The 24,377-nt window shown below is 41.5% G+C and overlaps 1 protein-coding gene across 1 annotated transcript; it reads left to right on the top strand.

Annotated features, from left to right (window-relative positions):
• The first annotated feature begins 2,294 nt into the window (after nucleotides 1-2,294).
• Nucleotides 2,295-2,762, top strand: LOC124285815 (glycine-rich cell wall structural protein-like). The gene has a single exon (XM_046722082.1). The coding sequence runs from the start codon at nucleotides 2,295-2,297 to the stop codon at nucleotides 2,760-2,762; it is 468 nt and encodes a 155-aa protein (XP_046578038.1).
• The last annotated feature ends 21,615 nt before the right edge of the window (nucleotides 2,763-24,377 follow it).

Genomic DNA, 24,377 nt, shown 5'->3' with positions numbered 1-24,377 from the left:
ATATAAAACATCATTATTATCGACATCCATCAACCATTCATGCTCCCCAGGGAGTTGAGATTGACAATACGATGTGCCGTTGAGATTGACATCCAGTGAACGAAGGAAAAAACAAAGCGCCTTTGAGCAGCTGAGCTGGATATCGGCGCTATACAAATGTTAGTATGTATGTATGTGTATTCATCATCCACCATTCAATCTATCCATCAATCTCTCCCTCCATAAAAACTCCCATCCATCCATCCATCCATCCATGTACGAACAAACAAATATTCGGACTTACTTTGATATATTTTTCACCATCAGTATATGTAAATGATCGACGAAGTTTTGTATATGTTCAAGTTAGTTTATGAGTACAGTTTGAAACCTTATGATGACGACACACTAGTTTTGCTTTGAACAAGGAATTCACTTATCCTTCTGAGCGTGCATCTAAACCTGACGCAACGTCAGGTCATTATGCAACATCAAAGAGACATTATACATCAGCCACAATAAGTCGGGGAAATCAACTCTTGATTCCGGAAGTAGAATAATATCTCCCCTACGGGGCTCGTTCATTCTGCTCCCGGTATCAGCAGAGTCTCATTGTTTTCCATTAGTCATATACCAAACAATGCATAATTAACAGATCAGTAATGATCAAATCAATCGTTTGACTGTGCCAGCGTGGAGACATTTTAGCCATATACTAGTATATTTCGATAATGGCGTAGTGGTGCTATGTACCGTAAACAACCGTCGACCTTGACGAGTGAGTGAGTGAGAGAGAAGCCGTTAGACTCACTCGTCTTGTAAGCAGCATTAAGAATATGATATTTTCCAGAAATATATGACAGAAGATTAATTTGGCTGATCAAATGAATGAACATACCTTACTTATACTCGACGAAGATAAGGATATAAAATATCAAATCATCACATTTACTCGAACATATAGTTTGAATGAATCTACAGTGGATTTATTAATGGCTTCATGATTAAAATAGTTCCGCATGCTGTTTAACATACTACACACAGTGATATGTTGGTGGACTATCTGTGACACGTTGTTGCGCTACGACGTCGTAACAACATGACGTTCTAACGTTGCGGTCATATATTTATGTTTAAGCGAAATTATTGAAAGTTATTGGACATGTGCCTTACTGTACTGTATCTATTATTCCGTGTGTTCCAGTATGTTTCAAGTTCATTCTTGTCAAAATGTAAACTTCAAAAAAAAATTCAGGAAGCATTTGTCCGTTACTTGTGGCTTATCCACACTGAAATTATAACGAAATGTGGTATTAACGGTGCAAACATAGTTTTACAATATATATTATGCGATGTAGATATTCTCACGATTTCTATGGTTCTCTTTTCACTTACCATGCCTCTCTATCATAGAAAGTCCATCATGACAGTCATATGAACTTATGCAGTTATTAAAGTATCAATGCTTTTAAAATTTGTTTCCATAAGAATTAAATCTAAAGATGACCCTTCCCATACTTAGGCCTATATTTGCAAATAATATTTTTTTTATTCCTGGACAAAGTACATTTGCTGATTGTGACACCTTGTGTTTACATAACCAGGGAGAAAAAAGAGAAATGAATTTTTTTTAAATAAAATAATATATAATGTGTGTATGGATGAGTATGAGTGATATATATATATATATGTGTGTATGTATGTATGTATGTATGTATGTATGTATGTATGTATGTATGTATGTATGTATGTATGTATGTATGTATGTATGTATGTATGTATGTATGTATCACTCATACTCATCCATACACATATTCACACCCACTGGAAGCTTTTAATGTGCATGTTGGATACTGCAAAAATTAAATCTAAAGATGACCCTTCTCATACTTAGGCCTTTATTTGCAAAAGAAATGGTTATCACTTACGACACAATAACGCCACCTAGTTTGTCGACATTATTGCAATAACGTTTAATTGCAGTAACTTAGAACTGCTCTGTAAGCTATTTCGTTAGTACTACTAACTGTAACTGTGTATGCATATTTTCATCAAATTAGAGCACGTGGATCAATTACTTATGGGATTGGTAATTACTTTATTGCACACTGGGATCGTTCCGATGTAATAAGTAACTAATCTACCACCCCTTAATTATATAAGAAGGTGGGAACAGTGTTGTGACCAGAGGCGCTTCTCTTTATTTCAGTGACATAACAAATAGTCTGGCTAATTATTCCCCTGGTGTATATAGACCCCGTCAGGTCAAGTCAGCAATATCGACATCTTCAGTCCTTCACGAGCACACGTACACCATGGCTTTCCTCACTGTAGCTCTTCTATCTGTCATTGCTCACCTGGCCTTTGGTCAAGGTATGGGTCAAATGGGCTTTGGTAATACTGGATCATCTTGGGGTCAAGCTGGAGCCGCCTTTGGTCAAGCAGGGGGAGGTTTTGGTCAAGCAGGTGGAGCCTTTGGTCAAGCAGGAGCCGGATTTGGTCAAGCAGGAGCAGGTGTGGGTCAAGCTGGGGCAGGATTTGGTCAAGCTGGTGCAGGAGCAGGTTTAGGTCAAGCTGCTGGAGCAGGATTTGGTCAAGCTGGTGCAGGATTTGGTCAAGCTGGAGCAGGATTTGGTCAAGCTGGAGCCGGAGCAGGTTTAGGTCAGGCAGGATTCGGGCTTGGTCTACCCAGACTTGGCTTTGGTCGACTTGGAGCAGGATGGGGACAAATAGGAGGACTTGGACAGAACATCATCAATCCTATCTTGAGTGAGAACATTTAAGTTTCTTATGTCATATATTTAATGTAAGATAATCTTAAATGATTTATACAACGTATATCCACTTTCAAACTTGAAAGTAACATGAAACTTGAAACATATGTTTCAAATTATGAACTGACAACGTAGACAAGGGCTAAGCTTCAATATGATGTTTTTTTACTTTGAGTATATGGTATAACACTGTTTTCATTTGACATTTGTCTTGGTTTCAGACACAACCATCACCTGTACTTTCACAGCTACAGGGATCACAGGATCCTTGACCCTGAGGAGGAGACAACCAAGCTGGGGAGGATGGGGCGTAAGTTGTTTCTGTTCATTCATCAGCATCTGTATCGTATTCAGTGATTAAGTCGTGAATCATTTCCTTGTTTGCTAGCACCATAATCGGTTGTGGGGATGTCAGAGTGGGAAACGTTTCTAACATGCTTCACTTTCGACTAATGTGTACGCAGGTTATGTAGAACTATCAGAATATGTCAGATCGTGTAAACATTCATTTTTCGTGAAAACTATGCACTTGGGCAACATCACAGAATGACCAACAAGAACACATTCCCGTATCTTCTTTCTTACATATTATAGTGGGGTCAATCCCGTGGAGGTTTGACTGGATCTGCTGTTCTGAGAACATCCACTGTGTCAGGAACTTACAACCTCGTCATCACTGAGAGATCTCGTGTGGAGGCTGGATGTACCTCTGATGGACTCGGACCTGTCATTGGAAGGTAAGGATCATTTTGATCCCGAAATAGGCGAAGGATTACTGAAATCATATAGTCAAAGTGTGCGATGTGATGGCTCATTGTGTCTCGGACCTGTCCTTGAAAGATCTGACTATCATTCGCGAGTCTCGGGAAGCTTCCTTTAAGAACAACCAATTAGTCAGATTGTTGGATGGTAACAAAACAACGTATGATATGAATTTACAATTTCTTTATTATTTTCAACACGACGATTCTGGGCTACTTCTTTCCACTTCATCAGGTGACTAAGTGATTGTTATTTTTAACGCCGCACACAGCAATTTTCCAGTTATATGGCGGTGGTCTGTAAATAATCGCGTCTGGACTAGACAATCCAGTGATCAACAGCATGAGCATCGATCTAGGCAATAGGGATACGATGACATGTATCAACCAGGTCAGCGAGCCTGACCACCCGATCCCGTTAGTCACCTCTTACTGAAGACCAATTCTAACCCGGATCTTCACGGGCATTCATCAGGTGATGATGTTTCACTTGATGAAGGGGCAAGTAGTAGCTCAGAAACGTCGTGTCGTAAATAAAGACGTTGTCAATCCATACCATAAGTTGTTATGTAACCAATTAGTAAACCACTTAGAAAATGTTTCTAACGGTAAAACATTAGCGTAATGCACTAATTCACCCACTTTTTCCATGCCAACAATTCACGTCAAATATTTTAGATCTGAACGAAAATAATAGTTCCTTCGAACTTTCAGCAACGTGTGGGGCCAAAGGTTTGGTCAAGGTCTTGGTCAACAGTGGGGTCAGCCATGGGGACATCAGTGGGGACAAGGTCTTGGTCAACAGTGGGGTCAGTCTTGGGGCACTGGAACGACCACCACTCCCGGAGTTGTCACCTCTGTCACCCTCAGCACCAACCAGGAGACTGTCCTTGACTTGAGCTCCGCCAACCTGCCATTCAGAGAGATCGAGAGATACGGAGGACGCGGAATGGCTGTAAGTGCTCGACACATTTTGACAGGCGTTATCATTTTAGAATACATATCTGTTCCGATAGGTTTCACCTCTTTATGAAGGTCTTTATTCACATATTTCATCCTTTAATAAAAGTGTATTATACGTTAAGGCTATATAGTTTTGTTAACGTGTAAGCTTACAAATTATTGGATTTAAATCATTGTATTTTGTCCTGAGCCACTCGTATCCTTGTTAAAACGATCTAAGCACTCAAAAACAAAGACATGACATTATCTTCTACTGTTTTCAGCTATGTTCATCTTTGACCACTGGAACTGATGGACGTCAAGTGTGTATGGATCCAATCCTGGCCTGCTGCAAGTTGGGATTCGACAACATTGACGCTGTCACCCCGGCAGCACCTTAAATAAGGAAGCTGTTTCTTCTCATCGTTCTCAGTTTTACAAAGAAAACTTGTTTTGAAAACATAAATGTAAGCACACAAGAAATGATGACGACCAACGAATCAGTAGATGGAACAAACGATTAGTGATTGATTGCACTGTACAGTCGAGATGCCGTATACGATATTTCTATTGCAAAGTAAATCATGTCGATGTTAGGGTGATATGGAATCAACAATGAAAATGTTCTGTATGTAAATGTGTTTTGGGTATCATTCAACATGGTTGGGTATAATAGCGTTGATATGAGCATCGCTATCTGTTTCATGTGATGTATATATTTCATGTTCGTAGTAATTTATTTTAGAAATAAAAAAACGAATTAAGAATATTCTTTGTTGTCGCTTGTCTAAAATGTGTACTCTGTACAAGAACGTGAATGATGGGACACTTACACTCTCACCTCTTCCTCGAACACCTGGTGTCCACACTTATTTTCAGTGATCCATTCGTATAATGAACATTTCTTAAATGACACTGTTAATTCACTGACGTGTTTTTATATGGTAGTATACTACTATCGTTTCATGACGGTCGGGCTTCAAGTTTCATTTTATAACACGTGTTTGAAAACAGATTGAAAACACCCTTTCTACTGGATTCAAATGCATGAGATGAAACTGATGCAAGGGTTAAATTCTTTTCGTTATCAGTTACAACCTGGTACGTAAACTGAAGAACAAACGGAAGTGTACATTTCACTTGATTTTGGCATTAGTTTGATTTTCTTACGGCTGAAATGTTTCATTAGTTAGCGAAAACCAATCTAAAAGCGTTAATTATGGTAACGCTTAGTCTGCCCTCAAAGAATAATTCTATATGGGTTTATTTTATTTCATTTTTTCGCTTATGACACACAACTGTTGATGGATATCTTAGCAATCGTAACTTAGAAATTAATTAGCTTGTTATTTTTTCGGCACAAATTTTCCGACACTCCAAACATTATAAAAGTCAAGTGGTTGCACTTTCGCACCACTAAATTAAATATCCACTGAATCTAACACACTGTTGTGGGATTGAATTATAGCTAAATAGGCATGGTGGTATTTGACAACATTTTCTATAAAAAAATAACTTTCTATTGCCCAATAGAAAACTCGGTATCGAGGATCGAACCCGCGACCTTCGGGCGGACGCTCTAACCACTAACACCACTGAGGTGGTCACAACACAGTGAGGACATGATGACATTCATCAACCAAGTCAGCGAGCGTGATCATCCGATCCCGTTAGTCGCCTCTTACAACAAGCATGAATTGCAAAAGACCGAATCTCCACACTACCTGATGTATCAATATATATTTAATTTACCTAAATCACCTTTACTGTTCATAGTTAATCACAATCCCCTTAAACTTGCTCAACGCCATAACAGCGATTTATATTTTTTAAATTGCTTACTTGTCATAGAATTGCTGGTGTCCAGTACCGACCTTAAATGTTTTCTTTTTGGTGTATCCGAGTTGAAGAGTTCATAACAACTTCACCTGGGTTAAAGGAAATATGACTTTTGAAAAGTTATGTCATTGTCATTCCGAAAAAAGACTTGGTTTTAAGCCTAAACCGTTTGGGGTGAAATATTCCTGGTTCAGGGCCGAGGTATATACCACTACGAACCCTGAACATGTATTGTCATTGCATGCGACGTGATCATTTTACACGTGCAGTAACTGTTTCCCGTAAAAAGCTTAGCGGGTGTGAGACCCGTCCTGTATTACATAATATCCCAGCACGCTTTCATGTTAAATTGTGCAACTGAAACATGCGTCAACGCCTTCGACTGACATGAATTTGTCCGAATACATATGCCTGTGCCTCCTGGTCCAAATGATCATGAGACATTGAAAAGACACAAAGAGACATTGTTAACTTGATGAGAGGAAATATTCATTTTGTCGTCACACAAAAGACTCTGTGGGTCTTCATGTAATGAAGAATACGCTCGAATGTTGTACAGTGTAAGTGTTTGATTTCCTTGTATGCATCGGAAGCAAGTCGGGTAGTACCCTTAGTGGTTAAAGCGTCCGCTCGTAACGCCGAAGACCCGGGTTCGATTCCCCACAAGGGTACATTGTATGAAACCTATTTCTGGTGACCCCCGTGATTTTCCTGGAATGGTGTTAAAACGGCATAAACTATATTCACTCGTGTCGTGATGAGTTGATGAAAACTTATGTGCAAGCTCTTCACAGGTACTAACTGCTTGTCGTTGTTTACATTTAGGTGTCATTGAATACATGGCTGTGTTCTTGTGTACAATGCGGACTGGCGCATGAAGACGTTTAGTATCACTATTGTTTTATTACACGCACCGGTGAATTCACATAACGGGACGCAACTCAGAGACTGTACAGCATAGATATTTAGATGGACCTTACCAAATGTGCCTGTTTCTTATGTAGAACAAGTATATGGGACAGTTGGGAAGAAGTGCGATACTGCTCGGGCTGTGTCAGATACAGTCAGATACCAAAAGTGTCAAATCCGAAACTGTTGAATCAATGTTTAACACAGCTGGGACATCGTCACAACTAAGGTCGTTTCAGACACAGATGAAATAATTTCTGATACAGCTGGGACCATGTCAGATACAGATGTGACAATGTCAGATACGGATGGGGGAAAGTCAGATACATTACGGAGCACGTCAGACTCAACTGACACAATGTCGGATACAGCTAGAACGTCAGGAATAGTTGCTACCAAGTCAGATTCCGATTGGATCCCGTCGGATACAGCTGACTCAATGTCAGATACAATTTCGGATACAGAAAGTGTCATATCAGAAACAGTTGAATCAATGTTAAACTCATCTGGGACATCGTCACGTACAATCATTTCAGATGTGACTGAATCAGGGTCTGATGCATTTAGGACAATATCAGATAGAGCTAGGATGTCTGATGCATGTAGGACAATATCAGATAGAGCTAGGATGTCCGATGCATCTAGGACAATATCAGATAGAGCTAGGATGTCTGATGTATCTGGGACCAAGTCAGATACAGACTGGACCGCGTCATATGGAGCTGCATTCAATTCAGATACATTTAGGACGAGATCAGATAGAATCAAGACATCGGATGCTGGCGGAACCACGTCAGATACAGATGTGACAATATCAGATACCGATGATAGAAAGGCAGATACATTAAGGACCACGTCAGAATCAAATGACACAATGTCGGATACAGCTAGAACGTCAGGAATAGGTGCAACCAAGTCAGATTCAGATTGGATCCTCTCGGAGACAGCCGACCCGATGTCAGATACAGCTGAGAACATGTCAGATACACCTAGAATAATATCAGATAGAGCTTGGGTGTCAGATGCAATTGGGACTAAGTCAGATACAGACTGGACCGCGTCATATGGAGCTGAATCAAATTCAGATGCATCTGAGACAATATCAGATACAGACGTGACAATGTCAGATGGTAGAAATTCAAATACATTAAGGACCACCTCAGAATTAAATGACACAATGTCGGATACAGCTAGGACGTCAGGAATAGGTGCGACCAAGTCAGATTCAGATTGGTTCCCGTCGGATACATCTGACACAATGTCGGATACAGCTAGGTCGTCAGGAATAGGTGCGACCAAGTCAGATTCAGATTGCACCGAGTCGGATTCAGCTAATACAGCGGATACAGTCGAATCAAGGTCTGATACATCTGTATCAAAGTCAGATACATCTAGGACAATATCAGAGAGAGCTAGGGTGTTAGATGCTGGTGAGAGCAAGTCAGATGCAGATGGGACCACGTCGGATACAGATGTGACAATGTCAGATACTGATGATAGAAAGTCAGATACATTAAGGACGACGTCAGATTCAACTGACACAATGTCGGATACAGCTAGGACGTCAGGAATAGGTGCGACCAAGTCAGATTCAGATTGGACCGCGTCGGATACAGCTGACTCAATGTCAGATAAAGTTAGGGTGCCAGATACAATTGGGACCAAGTCATATACAGACTGGACGGCATCATATACAGCTGAATCAAATTCTGATCGATATAGGACAATATCAAATAGAATCAGGACGACGGATGCAGATGGGACCAGGTCCGATGCAGGTCGGTCCAAGTCAGATACAGATTGGTCTGCGTCAGGTACGGCTGAATTAATTTCAGCTACAGCTGAGGCAATGTCAGATACAGATGTGACAATGTCAGATGGTAGAAATTCAAATACATTAAGGTCCATGTCAGAATTAAATGACACAATTTCGGATTCAGCTAGAACGTCAGGAATAGGCGCAACCAAGTCAGATTCAGACTGGATCGCGTCGGATACATCTGGCTCAATGTCAGATACAGCTGAGACAATGTCAGATAGGGATGACAGTAAGGCAGATACATTAAGGACGACGTCAGATTCAACTGACACAATGTCGGATACAGCTAGGACGTCAGGAATAGGTGCAACCAAGTCAGATTCAGATTGGATCCTCTCGGAGACAGCCGACCCGATGTCAGATACAGCTGAGAACATGTCAGATACACCTAGGATAATATCAGATAGAGCTAGGGTGTCAGATGCAATTGGGACTAAGTCAGATACAGACTGGACCGCATCATATGGAGCTGAATCAAATTCAGATGCATCTGAGACAATATCAGATACAGACGTGACAATGTCAGATGGTAGAAATTCAAATACATTAAGGACCACCTCAGAATTAAATGACACAATGTCGGATACAGCTAGGACGACAGGAATAGGTGCGACCAAGTCAGATTCAGATTGGATCCCGTCGGATACAGCTGACACAATGTCGGATACAGCTAGGACGTCAGCAATAGGTGCGACCAAGTCAGATTCAGATTGGATCCCGTCGGATACAACTGACAAAATGTCGGGTACAGCTAGGACGTCGGGGATAGTTGAGACCAAATCAGATTCAGATTGGACCGCGTCGGATACAGCTAGGACGTCAGGAATAGGTGCGACCAAATCAGATTCAGATTGGATCCCGTCGGAATCAGCTAATACAGCGGATACAGTCGAATCATGCTCTGATACATCTGTATCAAAGTCAGATACATCTAGGACAATATCAGAGAGAGCTAGGGTGTCAGATGCAATTGGGACCAAGTCAGATACAGACTGGACTGCATCAGATGCATCAGATTTAAAGTCAGGTAGAGACGAGAACTCATCACATACAGCTGAATCAAATTCACATATAATTGAATCAATGTCGGATACATCTATGACAGTACCAGATAGATCCAGGATGTCAGATGCAGATGATGGTGATAAGTCAGATACAAGTGCGATAACGCTAGTTGGAGACTGGACCGCATCAGACTCAACTGAAATATTTTCAAATAGATCTAAGATGTCAGATGTAGGTGCGACCGTGTCAAATTCAGACACAGGGCCCTATACAGCGGAATCAATTTCAGATACAGCTGAGATCATGTCAGACACAGCTGATACCAAGTCAGATACAAATAGAACAATGTCAGATGCTGAATGGACCGAATCAATTTCAGATACAGCTGGGACCGATTCTGATCCTGCTGGGACCGAGTCTGATTCTGGGACCAATTCAGACACAGCTACATCAATGACACAAACATACTGAACCATGTTGGATGCAGATGGGACAATACCAGATTCTTTTAGGACCGTGGCATTAGTTTCAGACGGAGAAGGGTACATTTCAGATACAGTTGGGACAATGTCAGTTACTCATGATGTCATGTCAGGTACAGCTGGGACCAATTCAAACACAGCTTCATCAAGGTCGGACACGGACTGGACTTTGTCAGACACAGATTGGGCCACGTCAGATTCAGACTGGGCCAAGACACAGCTAAATCAGATTCATCTGGGGCTGTGTTAGACACAGGTTGGACCGTTTGAGAAACAGCTGTGAGCAAGAGAGCTGCAAATGTGACAATGGTGGATACAGATGGAACCATATCAAACAGAAGTACACTGTGTCAGATACAAAATCTCAGAGCTTACTTTTGAAGTATTAAGTATTTTAAGCATTAAACGATATGCCATCGTCCTTGGTGACACACAATTAAAATACGTGTGTGTGTCTAGTGTGTGTGGTGTGTGTGTGTGTGTGTGTGGGGGGGGGGTTGGTAGCCTCGTGGTTAAAGCGATCACTCGTCACGCCTAAGACCCGGGTTCGATTCCCCAATTGAGTACAATGTGTAAAGTCCATTTCTGGTGTCCCCCGACGTGATTTGGTTGGAATATTTGTTAAGGGCAGCGTAAAACCCAAGTCACTCACTCACTCAACGTCTTTTGGCATGACGCGGCCTGTGAATTTGTAAAGAACGATCTTCATACAATCAGAAATATGGTATGATTTGATTTATTAATCCCATATTTTGGCCATATGTGAGGCTGGTTTTATAGTGCTAGCCCACTGAGATACCATGCCGCAGTGAAGCATGAATGCCCCACTCAGACACATTATACTAACTCCGAGCCGACCAGTCCTTATTGTACACATTAATGCCGAGCGTCAGGCAGGGACCAACAAGTACCATATTTTAACGTCTTTTGGTATGACGCGGTCGGGGATCGAACCCGCGACCTTCCGCTCTCCGGGCGGACGCTCTAACCACTACACCACGGAGGCGGTCTGGCCATATGTAAGCCTTATCTCTCTAGTCGGTAAATCTAATCCAGGCGCTTCACATGTGGTGCCTCCATAACCGAGGTACTTTGATCGACTTGTGCCTCAGATGGCCCAGGATAGAAAAGGTACCCGGTAAGATGGGACAGCAGTGTGACTATTAAATTTTCTAGAGTCTCATACGACCGTACGCCGCCCTTAGCAATATTCCAACAATATCATGTCGGCGACACCAGAAATGGGCTTCACACATTGTACCCTTGTGGGGAATTGAACTCGGGTCTTCGGCGTGACGAACGAAAGCTTTAACCACTAGGCTACCCCATCGCCCCTTGTCCGGAATAAACTAAATTGCCGAGCAAATGTTAACGTACACTAATGTTTAAAGGTGGATAAAAATTCAACTTTCCAGGAAAAGATCATTTGATTGTTATTTTATATTGGTATCAGAGTGGTATTTTGAACCTAAACTGTATAAGGTTTCGGCGTTTGTTTCCAGCCAGGTAGCGCTTGGATAACATTTGTAACACTTTGGTTAATCCAACGCATAAACATAGCTTCCTGTCAAATTTTATTTATCGCCTTCAAGAAAGATGAGAACATTGAATAGTTTCGTTGTGAATTCAAAGACATGTTTTGATATTACAGCACAAAACACTATTGATATATGCTTTATGCTTGGTTTTGTTTCCGAGTGTCAGTTCCGACGCCAGTAATTCAATCTACCTTTTGAGTATGCTTATGATAATTATAAAAAATACTCCTTTTTATACGCTTGATAGTAATACAACGGTCTCTCGTGTTTCACAGGCATTCTTTAATTGAATTAGCAGTACTTTAAAGGTGCTTTATGATTAACCTAATGACCTGTAATTACATTTTGATGAGCCACCTTAACTGACCAGTCCTTCATTGCGCAACGAAGGTGGGACCTCACATCCGACGGGGACACCTTTATTCATGGCATAATTAATGGCCAATCTTACTATACTCCTTGCGTATAAAACTCCCACCGTGTCCAGCAGTACAGCAGTACGTCTCCCGTCCACCATCGTTCTATCATGGTATTACTCGCAGCAGCACTTGTATCGGTCATAGCTCACCTGACCTTTGGTCAAGGATGGGATCAGAGTTTTAGTAACGCCGGTCAAGGTCAAGGTCAAGGTAACGCTGGGTTTGGTATTGGCACCGCTGGAATAGGATCTGGAATCAACGGACTTGGATTTGGCAATGGTGGACAAGGAATCGCTAATGCTGGATTGGGTCAAGCAGGTGCTGGATGGGGTCAAGCAGGTGCTGGATTGGGTCAAGCAGGTGCTGGATGGGGCCAAGCAGGAGCCGGTTGGGGTCAAGTAGGAGCAGGCTGGGGTCAAGTAGGAGCTGGCTGGGGTCAAGCAGGTGCTGGCTGGGGTCAAGCAGGAACAGGATGGGGACAGATCAGGATTAACCCTCTCCTCAGTAAGTATTTATAGTGATAAGCTTTCGTTTCGTTATACTACTATTTCAACAAAACACTGTAAGCGAAGGCAGTAATATTTACGTCGACCTAAAATGCCATCACCATGTATTCCGTACCCCCTTTTAAGGTATGATACTATTATGTGTGTGGGTATTTTCTGTTGTTTATCGCCGCACTCACCAATGTCCCAGTTATATCGCGGCGGTTTATAAATAATCGAGTCTAGGCAACAATCCAGACAATCCAGTGATTGACTAAATGAGCATCGATATGGGATACGTTAACGCGTTCCTACCTAGTCAGCGAGCCTGACAACCTGACCCGTTACTCGCCTCTCGTAACAAGCATAGACCAATTCTAATCCGTATAACAATTTACAGTCCAACTTCAGATCCGGATCGGTGTCATATTCGTAGTGATCTCAGTAGAACTGTATATGTACAATACATTCATTCAAGCAACAAGGAAAACACATGGATCATAACAGTATTTCGTGAAATATCGATTAAATACTTACATCAAACATGATTATAAATAATGCAATAGATCAATAGCTGCAGGGTTTTTTAAAGAATGGGCTAATAATTATAATTATACATTTATGCTTTTCTTCTTAGATACTACCATCACCTGCACGTTCGGAGCTACAGGCATCACGGGATCTTTCACACTGAAGAGGGTGCAGCCCAGCTGGGGAGGATGGGGAGTAAGTTGTTTAATGATGTTCTACGAGGTTGTTTCATATTCACTAAGGAAAAGGGGCGCTGGGGTAGCCTAGTGGTTAAAGCGTTCGCTCGTCACGTCAAAGACCCGGGTTCGACTTCCCACATGGGTACAATGTGTGAAACCCATTTCTGGTGTCCCCGTCGTGATATTGCTGGAATATTGCTAAAGCGGCGTAACGCTAAGCTCACTCACTCACTAAGAGACATTTGTTGCTCAGTCTCTACGGTTGCGACGTTACGACGTTGCGATCTTAAGGCCTGGCAGAAACACGTGATCTTTGTTTCGAAGCCCGGTTTCGACCTGATAACCTTTCTGTGATTGTCAGCAAAGTTCTCCGTGGTATACGTTGAATTCCTTCTATTTAAATATAACAGGTCAACATGACAGGTCAACTGCGTACCATGCATGCGACTCGTTCAGAGAGGACGAGTGAGTTGGTTTTACGCCGCTTTTTGCAATATTCCAGCAATATCACGGCGGGGGGACACCAGAAACACATTGTATCCATGTGGGGAATCGAACCCAGGCCTTCGACGTGACCAGCGAACGCTTTAACCATAAGGCTACCCCATCGCCCGACTCGTTTAGAGACCGCGGTCGTTTTGCAGGTGTATTCCTGTGCGGCGTAAGACAATAAACCAATACCTATCTTTAACTACAAATTTTGCAAAATGTGGTTCGTGTTACAGTTAGTGCAGGACATGTTTTCCCTTTGTACAAACGTCTTGTGTCATCATGCTTTTCAGTTATCCGTTCATATTACTTCAGGGGTGTTCGCTCGTCACGCCGAAGACAAGATCTATTTGTTTAATGTTAACAGCCAGTTGGGTAATACCCATTATTGTCATAGGGGTGGTAGAAATGGCCATTAAAATTACTGTAGGCGAAATGAGGGCAAGCCTTACAATGTGTGCAGCCGATTTCAGGTGTTCCCCACCGTGATATTGCTGGAATATTGCGTAAAAGCGTCGTAAAAATCAACTCACTCACTCATATAATTTTGTCGTTTACGCCAATTGGAATCGGTTTTGGTAGACAATCGAGGATGGTTAATGTCTGGCAATGATATTATATATTCTCTGTTGCCATACTGTTGAAATCCGCTTCCATCATTTCAGAAGTGTGGAATCTTCACAAACTCTAGTGCCCTATATTTGTTTTGTTTTTTCCTTTCCAGTTGGGTCGATCCCGCGGAGGTCTGACTGGATCTGCTGTTCTGAGAACATCCACTGTGTCAGGAACTTACAACCTCGTCATCACTGAGAGATCTCGTGTAGAGGCTGGATGTACCTCTGATGGACTCGGACCTGTCATTGGAAGGTAAGGATCATTTTGATTCCGAAGGAGGCGGAGGATTACAAAATTCATATAGTCAAATGCGTGCGATATGTTGGCGTATTGTATCTCGGACCTACCTTTAAAAGTTAAAAATCTGACCATATCCTGCCTGTCTCTAGAAAGTGGCATTAGCAACAAACTATTATATTATCACTTACTTCTGAAAATATTTATGATTTCTAAGGTTATCATAACGAATCCAAGTGATGAATCATCAATTTTTTCATAAAATGATATAATATGATGAATATGAAATGAATGTTTCCTTACACTTTCAGCAATGTGTAGGGCCAACGATGGGGTCACATCTTTAAAACTTGAATAAAACGTTTACTGGAAATTTGTTGTCAACTACATCTTGAAATCACACTATGTCTCTCCAACAGCAACGTTTGGGGCCAACGATGGGGTCAAAGTCTTGGTCAAGGATGGGGTCATGGTCTTGGTCAACAGTGGGGCCAGCCATGGGGACAGCAGTGGGGACAAGGTTCATGGGGCACCGGAACGACCACCACCCCTGGAGTTGTCACCTCTGTCACCCTCAGTACTAACCAGGAGACTGTCCTCGACTTGAGCTCTGCCAACCTACCATTCAGGGAGCTCGAGAGATACGGAGGACGCGGATTGGCTGTAAGTAGTTGATTTAAATTGCATGTATTGTTCTTTCATAGTCCCCGGAGATTTACAATATATTTGAAGATGTGGTGGCGTGTGGTCCTGTGCACAGAGCGCAGGTCACGAATCAGTTGAAGTTAAGCAGCGGCGAGCTCGGACAGTCATTGGATGGGTGACCGTGTTTGAAAACTTGACTCCTGAGAGTTTCTAGGACTTACGTCCTGCCCAACAACGAAGCACGTGCGATACATGTGGTCTCACCTTAGGCAAGTGAGTTTGTTCAAACTTGCCTATGTTCACCCAGCAGAAAATGGGAACCCGGTTGGATAAAGTCATGTGACTATAACCTTCTAGCGCCAAACAGGCAGCTTGGGTTATCCGGGGTAATAAAAATTAGGGTGTTAGCGCTTTGTGCATGCTTTGTTGCTTTTTATAAGACTTCTCCTTATTATTAAGATATTCATATTTGAGATTATTAGCAATCAATTCAGGTCAAGGATGAGAGTATCAAATGTCGAAAAGAAAATCTTTCTTAAGTGTCCTTAGAGTGGAAATGTTCTTTTAACCAAATGGCCTTAATCTCTCTAAGACGAACAAATAACACTACCTGACTGTTGTTTTCAGCTGTGCACATCCTTGACCACTGGCACTGATGGACGTCAAGTGTGTATGGAGCCTATCCTGGCCTGCTGCAAGTTGGGATTCGACAACATGGATGCTGTCACCCCGGCAGCCCCTTAAAGCAGGAAGCAATCCATTCTTTGCAAACATATTTGATAGCCATTATGTGCAGTATGTGTGCAACAGTATTTTCCAATGAGAAGACGAACTAAATCAACCTAACCTTTGTCTCTTCCTCATCTTCATCATTCTATTTCCATTCCATCAACTTCCTTGTTACATGCGCTGCCATAAATTTGTATCCAATCGTACAGTCAAATTGCAATATTGAATATGAGTTACATCTTGTAAAACATTATGGACAAATCCAACCAACCCCTCTCCCCATTATCGATTTCTTGTTTAGTGATTATATCTTTTGCAATTCCCTGAATATTTAAGAGTTTAAAATTTTCTGTAATGTTAATGAATATTTTAATTCGGTTTTAACTCCTTCACAGTAGTATGAAATATGCTGTAGAGTGGTTCTCTGCTTCGGATTGACAAGAATGAAAAAGGCCATTAAATTAATCCAGGCTCTCAAACATCTTAAATTATAATTGAAACTATTGAATTTGAAATTAATAAAGCTTTTGGGCGAGCTTCATGAAGGAACTACATACCTTGCTTGATATCATATCGAGAGTCAACTTAGGCTTACAAATAGAATTCTGATTTGCTCAATTTGGAAATTTGATAGTTTCGGTACCCCAGAATAAGAATTATGCCTCTTTGATTAATTATGGTATAATGCGGTCTATTATACCAGCATAAATTAGAGGGTAAAATGAAATATACACAAGAAAGGTTGAACCAAAATTGCAAACAATACCATAGTGATTGAAAAAAGTTATAAAACACCACTTAAATACCAGTATCTAATGCACAACTTCTAAATATTATTAATCATTTAATGTTGTTTTTGCATCAAACATTGCTTTATACATGTATTTTATTTATTTATTTATTTATTTATTATGTTCCAATTTGAAGGGCGGTGAGGTAGCCTAGTGGTTAATGCGTTCGCTTGTCACGCCAGAGACCCGGGTTCTATTCCCCACATGAATACAAGCTGTGAAGCCCATTTCTGGTGTCCCCGCCGTGATTTAATCTATTAAATTGTGTGTGAAAATACAAATACGTACTGGTGAGAACATACATCCTGGACATTCAAGCGACACCAAAAACGGTATTCACACATTGTACCCATGTAGAGAATCCCTGGTCTTGGATGAGCGAATGCTTTAATCATTTGGCTACTCAACCGCCCCAGTTATCGTCTTAGAAGAATGTTACAACATATATCTGTTAAACAGCTAATGATAAACTACTCTAAAATCAAATTCTTGGCCTGGATTATATATAGACTGCAGGTCGAGGAACATAGCTCCTCTTTGACAGACCAAAACCTGAATCGTTGAATAACATGTCAGTTTCATCACGATTCAGTATATAACCTGTCTTCATAGATACCACAAGCTAAGTAATTTCGAAATTGTTTTCTTCTCTTATTACAGAGCAGAAAAATACGGTTTTAAATTATTGTGTTCAAACAATGACTATGAATATCATTATTTATTGTTATAATATTTTGTAATAAAGACAAGAAATATATGTATATGTTTGTCATTACTTATTCATGGTGTCAACATGAACGCGGTTGCATGAGCGGATAATTTGGGAGCCTTCATTAGCATTCCAGAGAGCAATGACTGAGATGTACTACACAAAAAATAAGAACACTCGATTCTTTTGCATTACTTTAGTCATGTCACGTCTTGACAAATCAACTAATGTAACATGAAAGAATTGGGTTTTTTGCTTTACCTTTTTCGTGAAGTACATGAAATAACAGTCTGTGCACATGCTATCTCTTGTTTTATCTGTCAAAAGGTTTATTGAACACATTGGTATAGCTCTAAAATGACTCAATGGTAAATCAAATAACGTCCAACGGAGTATGTTTCAGCGCAAAGATTTTAACATGTAAATATAGTATTGACAAACTTCTTTTATTTCGTGAGTGCGACGTTTCGATACAGATTCTTCTAGCGTTGTCAACAATGGTCCCGCAAGAAGTTGTTATCCATAAAGTTTGTCAATATTGTACTTCCCAACTTCTAAAATGACACTCAAAGAAGACATGAAGATAGAAGATCTTCCTTAACTTATTTGAGAAGCATGAAGAAATTCGAGTATGAAGATTTTTTAAGTAAGTTACATGGATGAACAGCTTAATACAATGAGGACAACCTTTTCGGTGCAGCTTCTTACATCCTTATCAAGCAAATGAAGTGCAGAGTATGGTGGAACCGTATGTATATATACACCTGGAACTTAATTAAGCACCCCCCCTATTTTCTGGATGATGAGAAACAAAACTTGCTGTAACTCTCTCACTATTCCAAAGATAGTGGAACCTTAGCTATTGTGAAACATACGATCTATTGGCAAATGAAAAACAAGACAATGATTCCAATACGTGTTGTTTTAATAGCGTAACCAATGTGATTTGGTCACTATTGATTCTTGATGAAAATAGTCACTGAACAAGTATGGTCGTAGCATTGTCAATGGCTGACTATTACAAGAAATGATGCACAAGGAATGTCACATGTTAACATCTGATGGGTCTGGCATCAGTATCGGGTGTATCCCCCACGTGCTTGGATGACAGATTCAAGATGCTGGAGAGGGGTTCTCTCAACCTCACACGGCGTCCAAGAAAGTCCCAGATGTGCTCCAAAGGATTCAAATCGGGGCTCATTGCTGGCCAAGGTAATGTCATGATAGCCTCATTCTGGAGATGTGCGGTCACAGCACGTGAACGATGCGGCCTGGCGTTGTCATCCATGAATATCGGGTGAGTAGCCAACGGGTGGTTGTCAAAGTGAGGCACGACAACTGGACGGGGAATATCCCGGATGTACTGCTGACCATCAAGATTTCCTCGGACAGTCACCATTTGAAGTTTACTGTCGTGTGAAAGACAACTCCAGATCATATCCGATCCTCCATCATAAGGAACAGTAGGGTGGATATTCCTGGGCACGGAAGCAGTGTTTTATGCCTCCACACTCTCATTCGACCATCTGTAACGTGGAGGAGGAACCTGCTCTCATCTGACCAGTGGACCATCCTCCATGTCCTCAGGTTCCACTGCCGACGGGCCATATACCACTCCAGACGTCGTCTCTTATGGAGATCAGACAGAGCAGGACGTTTGATGACTCTTCTGGACCTCATACTTAGTGCCCTAAGGCGATTTCAGACGGTTCTGGTGGATAATTGTCCGTAGGGTAACCACAGGCGCTTCAAAACCGAACTTGTGGCAAAGGGTTCTCGCCTTACCAGACGTGCCAGGCTGCGATCATCACGGGCCGTTGTCTATCTGGGTTGTCCAGGCCTTGGACGATCTCTCACATCTGTCATCTGATGTTTTCGGACACGTCGGCTGATGACCGAGTGACTGTAGCCCAGTTGTCGTCCAATAGCTTTGGAGGACATGCCTGTTGCATGCATGCCGACAATTTGCCACCTTAGTGCTTCAGAAAGTCTTCTCCTCGCCATTTCAGTATTCATTAATGGAGATAGTTACAAATTTGTCTGCTTTTATACCCATCAATTGCATGTCAGAGAAACTGAATTTTGGGAAATGTGTGGGTTGTATGCTTCACGTGCACAAGGGATGCGTTGTGACGAGTGCAAAGGAACTGAAACACCTTTTTAGACTACTAGAGATGTGTTGTAATACAGAGATATCATTCATGTTTAACGATGGTTAACAGTTGCTCTACTATCATGAAATATATCAGGGGGTGCTTAATTAAGTTCCAGGTGTATAAATATGATGAAGCGGTAAGTAATACTTACTTCTTGCCAAGGAGGAGAAGAAAGCATTTTCTAGCTCAACGCCAGTGCTCAGTAGAAAGGAAAGGTGTGACTCTTAGGCCAAGAGGCGGAACAAGAGAAGACTTCTTGTTGTACAAATCCTCATAGAGAGGATTAAATACACATTTATAAGCAGGGTTAGACTCGTTAGCATACAGTTTTGGAATACATTGTAAACCTAATTTTATACGGCGTTGGTTAAGAGATGGCCCATCGACCTCGACGAAGAGACTGTCAACAGGAGAAGTTCTATAATACCTAGACTTTGGTGGTGGACAGGATCTAATAGTTTTAGGTTGCTTTTGTAGGCTCCACCATATACGAAGGAGCCGTAGTCTAACTTCGAGCGGACCAGTGATCGATATAGATGAAGGTGGGTAGCTTGGTCCCCTCCCCACTTTGAATTAGAAACGACTGAAGTGCCTTCAGGCAGTATACAATGAGGTTGATCCGAGGTATAAAGACACGATCGGGCTTTACCCGAGCCTGTGTACTCCTTTTAAGAGTGACATCAAATCTTTTAAATCCGAACGGCGTAACGCCTTAGTGGCGATGCCCGATGCATTTAGTGAGTGTGCCTTACCCAGCTGTAAACTGTATACCTGTTATATAACGGCATGTCAGCTTACATGAGTGAGTGAGTTTAGTTTTACTCCGCTTTTGGTAATATTCCAGCAATATAACGGCGGGGGACACCAGAAATGGGCTTTACACATTGTACCCATGTGGGGAAACGAACCCGGGTCTTCGGCGTGACGAGCGAACGATTTAACCACCAGGTACCTCACCGCCCCTGTCAGCTTAATGTGGGAGGGGAAACCTAAATGATGCAGATTTCAGACGTTGACCACACAGATGGAACCAGCGAGCACGGGTGTGGTGCTGACGAACCTAGAAGCATAGAGTGAGTGAGTGAGTATGGTTTTACGCCGCTTTTAGCAATATTCCAGCAATATCACGGCGGGGGACACCGGAAATGGGCTTCACACATTGTACCCATGTGGGGAATCGAACCCGGGTCATCGGCGTGACGAGCGAACGCTTTAACCACTAGGCTACCCGGGGACAACTGCCCCTAGTGGGAATCGAACCCGGGTCTTCGGCGTGACGAGCGAACGCTTTAACCACTAGGCTACCCCACTGCCCCTAGAAGCATAGAGAGGCGGACCGGGATTCGAACCCACATCGATATGCCTGTGTGTTCAAAGGATGCAACAGCACGGTGAAGTACTGCTCCTGAGACGTCTGTCGACCTCTAATCCGTTAGTAGAAAGAAACCCTGCAAGTCGTGATCAATTTTCTTTGGACTCCCACTTCACGTTGAACTTCCAAGTACCCATGCTACACGCTTTCAATGCCTATCATATATGTGAGTAAAGTAGAAATTTGTAAAGCAAGTTGGAGCTTATAGAGCGCCAAAGATATCATCAGTATTTTCTTCAGTCATATAAATAACATTGGTCAACCAATGCCGCTTCATTCCTATCTTGGCCGAAGGGCTGACCTATTATTGCAACACGGAATGGCGATAAACCGTCTGTGTTTTAATGTACAGTTCGGTTACCTGCAGATTTAACAATAAATTATTAACATTTGAAACTTCATGATGCCTGTTTGTTTCCACATTCAAGTTATCCGGGTTAAATCTATAGATTGATGGAAAAGATTTGATAATATTTAAATGAACACCTACCATGTACATTCAAATGCAACTAGATTTCGAGACTAAATTGTCGCATTTTTGCGCCCAAACATATGAATCTACCCACACAAGACATGGCACATGACAAAGACCTTAAGACAAATATTTTGAGTGCAGTACTGAGTACTCGGAATTCCAGGCTATAATACAACTGTAAACACGAGACAAGTGTGAATCAGAGACAAAAGTCCTGATATTTCAAACTGGGACATTCCAGTAGACAGTTGAATGGTAATGTTATGCGTGAGTATGGCTGAACCTCTAAATGGTCACCGATGTTCGTAAGTATGTATGGTGATAACAAATATTTCGGTCAAAATCTGGACTTGCCACATTAATGTGGATGCAAGCCCTGAAGGACCGGTCATATTAATGTGGATGAAAGCCCTGAAGGAGTGGTCTTATTAATGTGGATGAAAGCCCTGAAGGAGTGGTCATATTAATGTGGATGAAAGCCCTGAAGGAGTGGTCATATTAATGTGGATGCAAGCCCTGAAGGACCGGTCATATTAATGTGGATGAAAGCCCTGAAGGACCGGTCATAATAATGTGGATGAAAGCCAAGAAGGACCGTACATAATAATGTGGATGCAAGCCTTGAAGGACCGGTCATATTAATGTGGATGAAAGCCCTGAAGGAGTGGTCTTATTAATGTGGATGAAAGCCCTGAAGGACCGGTCATATTAATGTGGATGAAAGCCAAGAAGGACCGTACATAATAATGTGGATGCAAGCCTTGAAGGACCGATCATATTAATGTGGATGAAAGCCCTGAAGGAGTGGTCTTATTAATGTGGATGAAAGCCCTGAAGGAGTGGTCTTATTAATATGGATGAAAGCCAAGAAGGACCGGTCATATTAATGTGGATGCAAGCCCTGAAGGACCGGTCATATTAATGTGGATGAAAGCCCTGAAGGAGTGGTCATATTAATGTGGATGAAAGCCAAGAAGGACCGGTCATATTAATGTGGATGAAAGCTCTGAAGGACCGGTCATATTAATATGGATGAAAGCCCTGAAGGACCGGTCATATTAATGTGGATGAAAGCCTTGAAGGACCGCGGGTCATATTAATGTAGGTGGAAGAGCTGAAGGAATGGTCAAGTCAATGTGGATTGAAGCCCTGAAGGAATGGTCATATCAATGTACATGGAAGCCCTATGGGAATGGTCATATCAATGTAGATGGAAGCCGTCTAGGAATGTTCATATCAATGTAGATGAAAGCCCGGAAGGAATGTTTATATTTATGTAGATGGAAGCCCTGAAGAAATGTTCATAATAATGTACATGAAAACACTGAAGGAATGTTCATATCAATGTAGATGGAAGCCGTCTAAAAATGCTTATATCAATGTAGATGAAAGCCCGGAAGGAATGTTTATATTTATGTAGATGGAAGCCCTGAAGGAATGTTCATAATAATGTACATGAAAACACTGAAGGAATGTTCATATCAATGTAGATGGAAGCCGTCTAGGAATGCCTATATCAATATAGATGAAAGCCCGGAAGGAATGTTTATATTTATGTAGATGGAAGCCCTGAAGGAATGTTCATATTAACGTACATGAAATCCCTGAAGGAATGCTCATATTAATGTAGATGGAAGCCTTATAGGAATGTTAATATTAATGTAGAAAGAAGCCCCGAAGGAATGTTCATATTAATGTAGATGGAAGCCCTGTATGTATGTTCATATTAATGTACATGAAATCCCTGAAGGAATGTTCATATTAATGTAGAAAGAAGCCGAAGGAATGCTCATATAAATGTAGATGGAAGCATTGAAGGAATGCTCATATTAATGTAGATGGACGCTCTGAAGGAATGCTCATATTAATGTAGAAAGACGCCGAAGGAATGCTCATATTAATGTAGATGGACGCTCTTAAGGAATGCTCATATTAATGTAGATGGACGCTCTGAAGGAATGCTCATATTAATGTAGATGGACGCTCTGAAGGAATGCTCATATTAATGTAGATGGACGCTCTGAAGGAATGCTCATATTAATGTAGATGGACACTCTGAAGGAATGCTCATATTAATGTAGATGGACGCTCTGAAGGAATGCTCATATTAATGGAAACGCATGCCGCGCAACCCCTTGTACTACCCATATCGATGTCATGATCACATAAACATTTTCGTCTTTCAAAATGTGTGATGCCGTAGCATGCCGGCAAATTAGCAGCTTTCACATTATCCCTAATGCTGTTTTGACATAAGAATAATGTAACACTTGTTGTTTTCGTAAGTTTTATTCATAAAATAAAAACCCATATGCTTTTAAAACGAGTATTGATAATGATTCGTCGTGAACAGAACATGCCATGAATTCAGTAAGTCACATGATAAAAACAATATGAGCAATTGTTTACAGCGATCATTGTTTACATAAATAAGAATAGTATTCACATAGTTTGCATTCACCATTCACACACTTGTTTCAGGTTTCATGTCACTCAG

Source organism: Haliotis rubra, unplaced genomic scaffold (genome assembly GCF_003918875.1).
Source record: "Haliotis rubra isolate DU_JTF1 unplaced genomic scaffold, ASM391887v1 Scf37, whole genome shotgun sequence".
NCBI lineage: Eukaryota > Metazoa > Mollusca > Gastropoda > Lepetellida > Haliotidae > Haliotis > Haliotis rubra.
This window is presented reverse-complemented; position numbering and strand designations above follow the sequence as displayed.

What these genes read in the sequence shown, in the direction of transcription:
- LOC124285815 (XM_046722082.1), top strand. Translation starts at nt 2,295, where the DNA reads ATGGCTTTCCTCACTGTAGCTCTTCTATCTGTCATTGCTCACCTGGCC.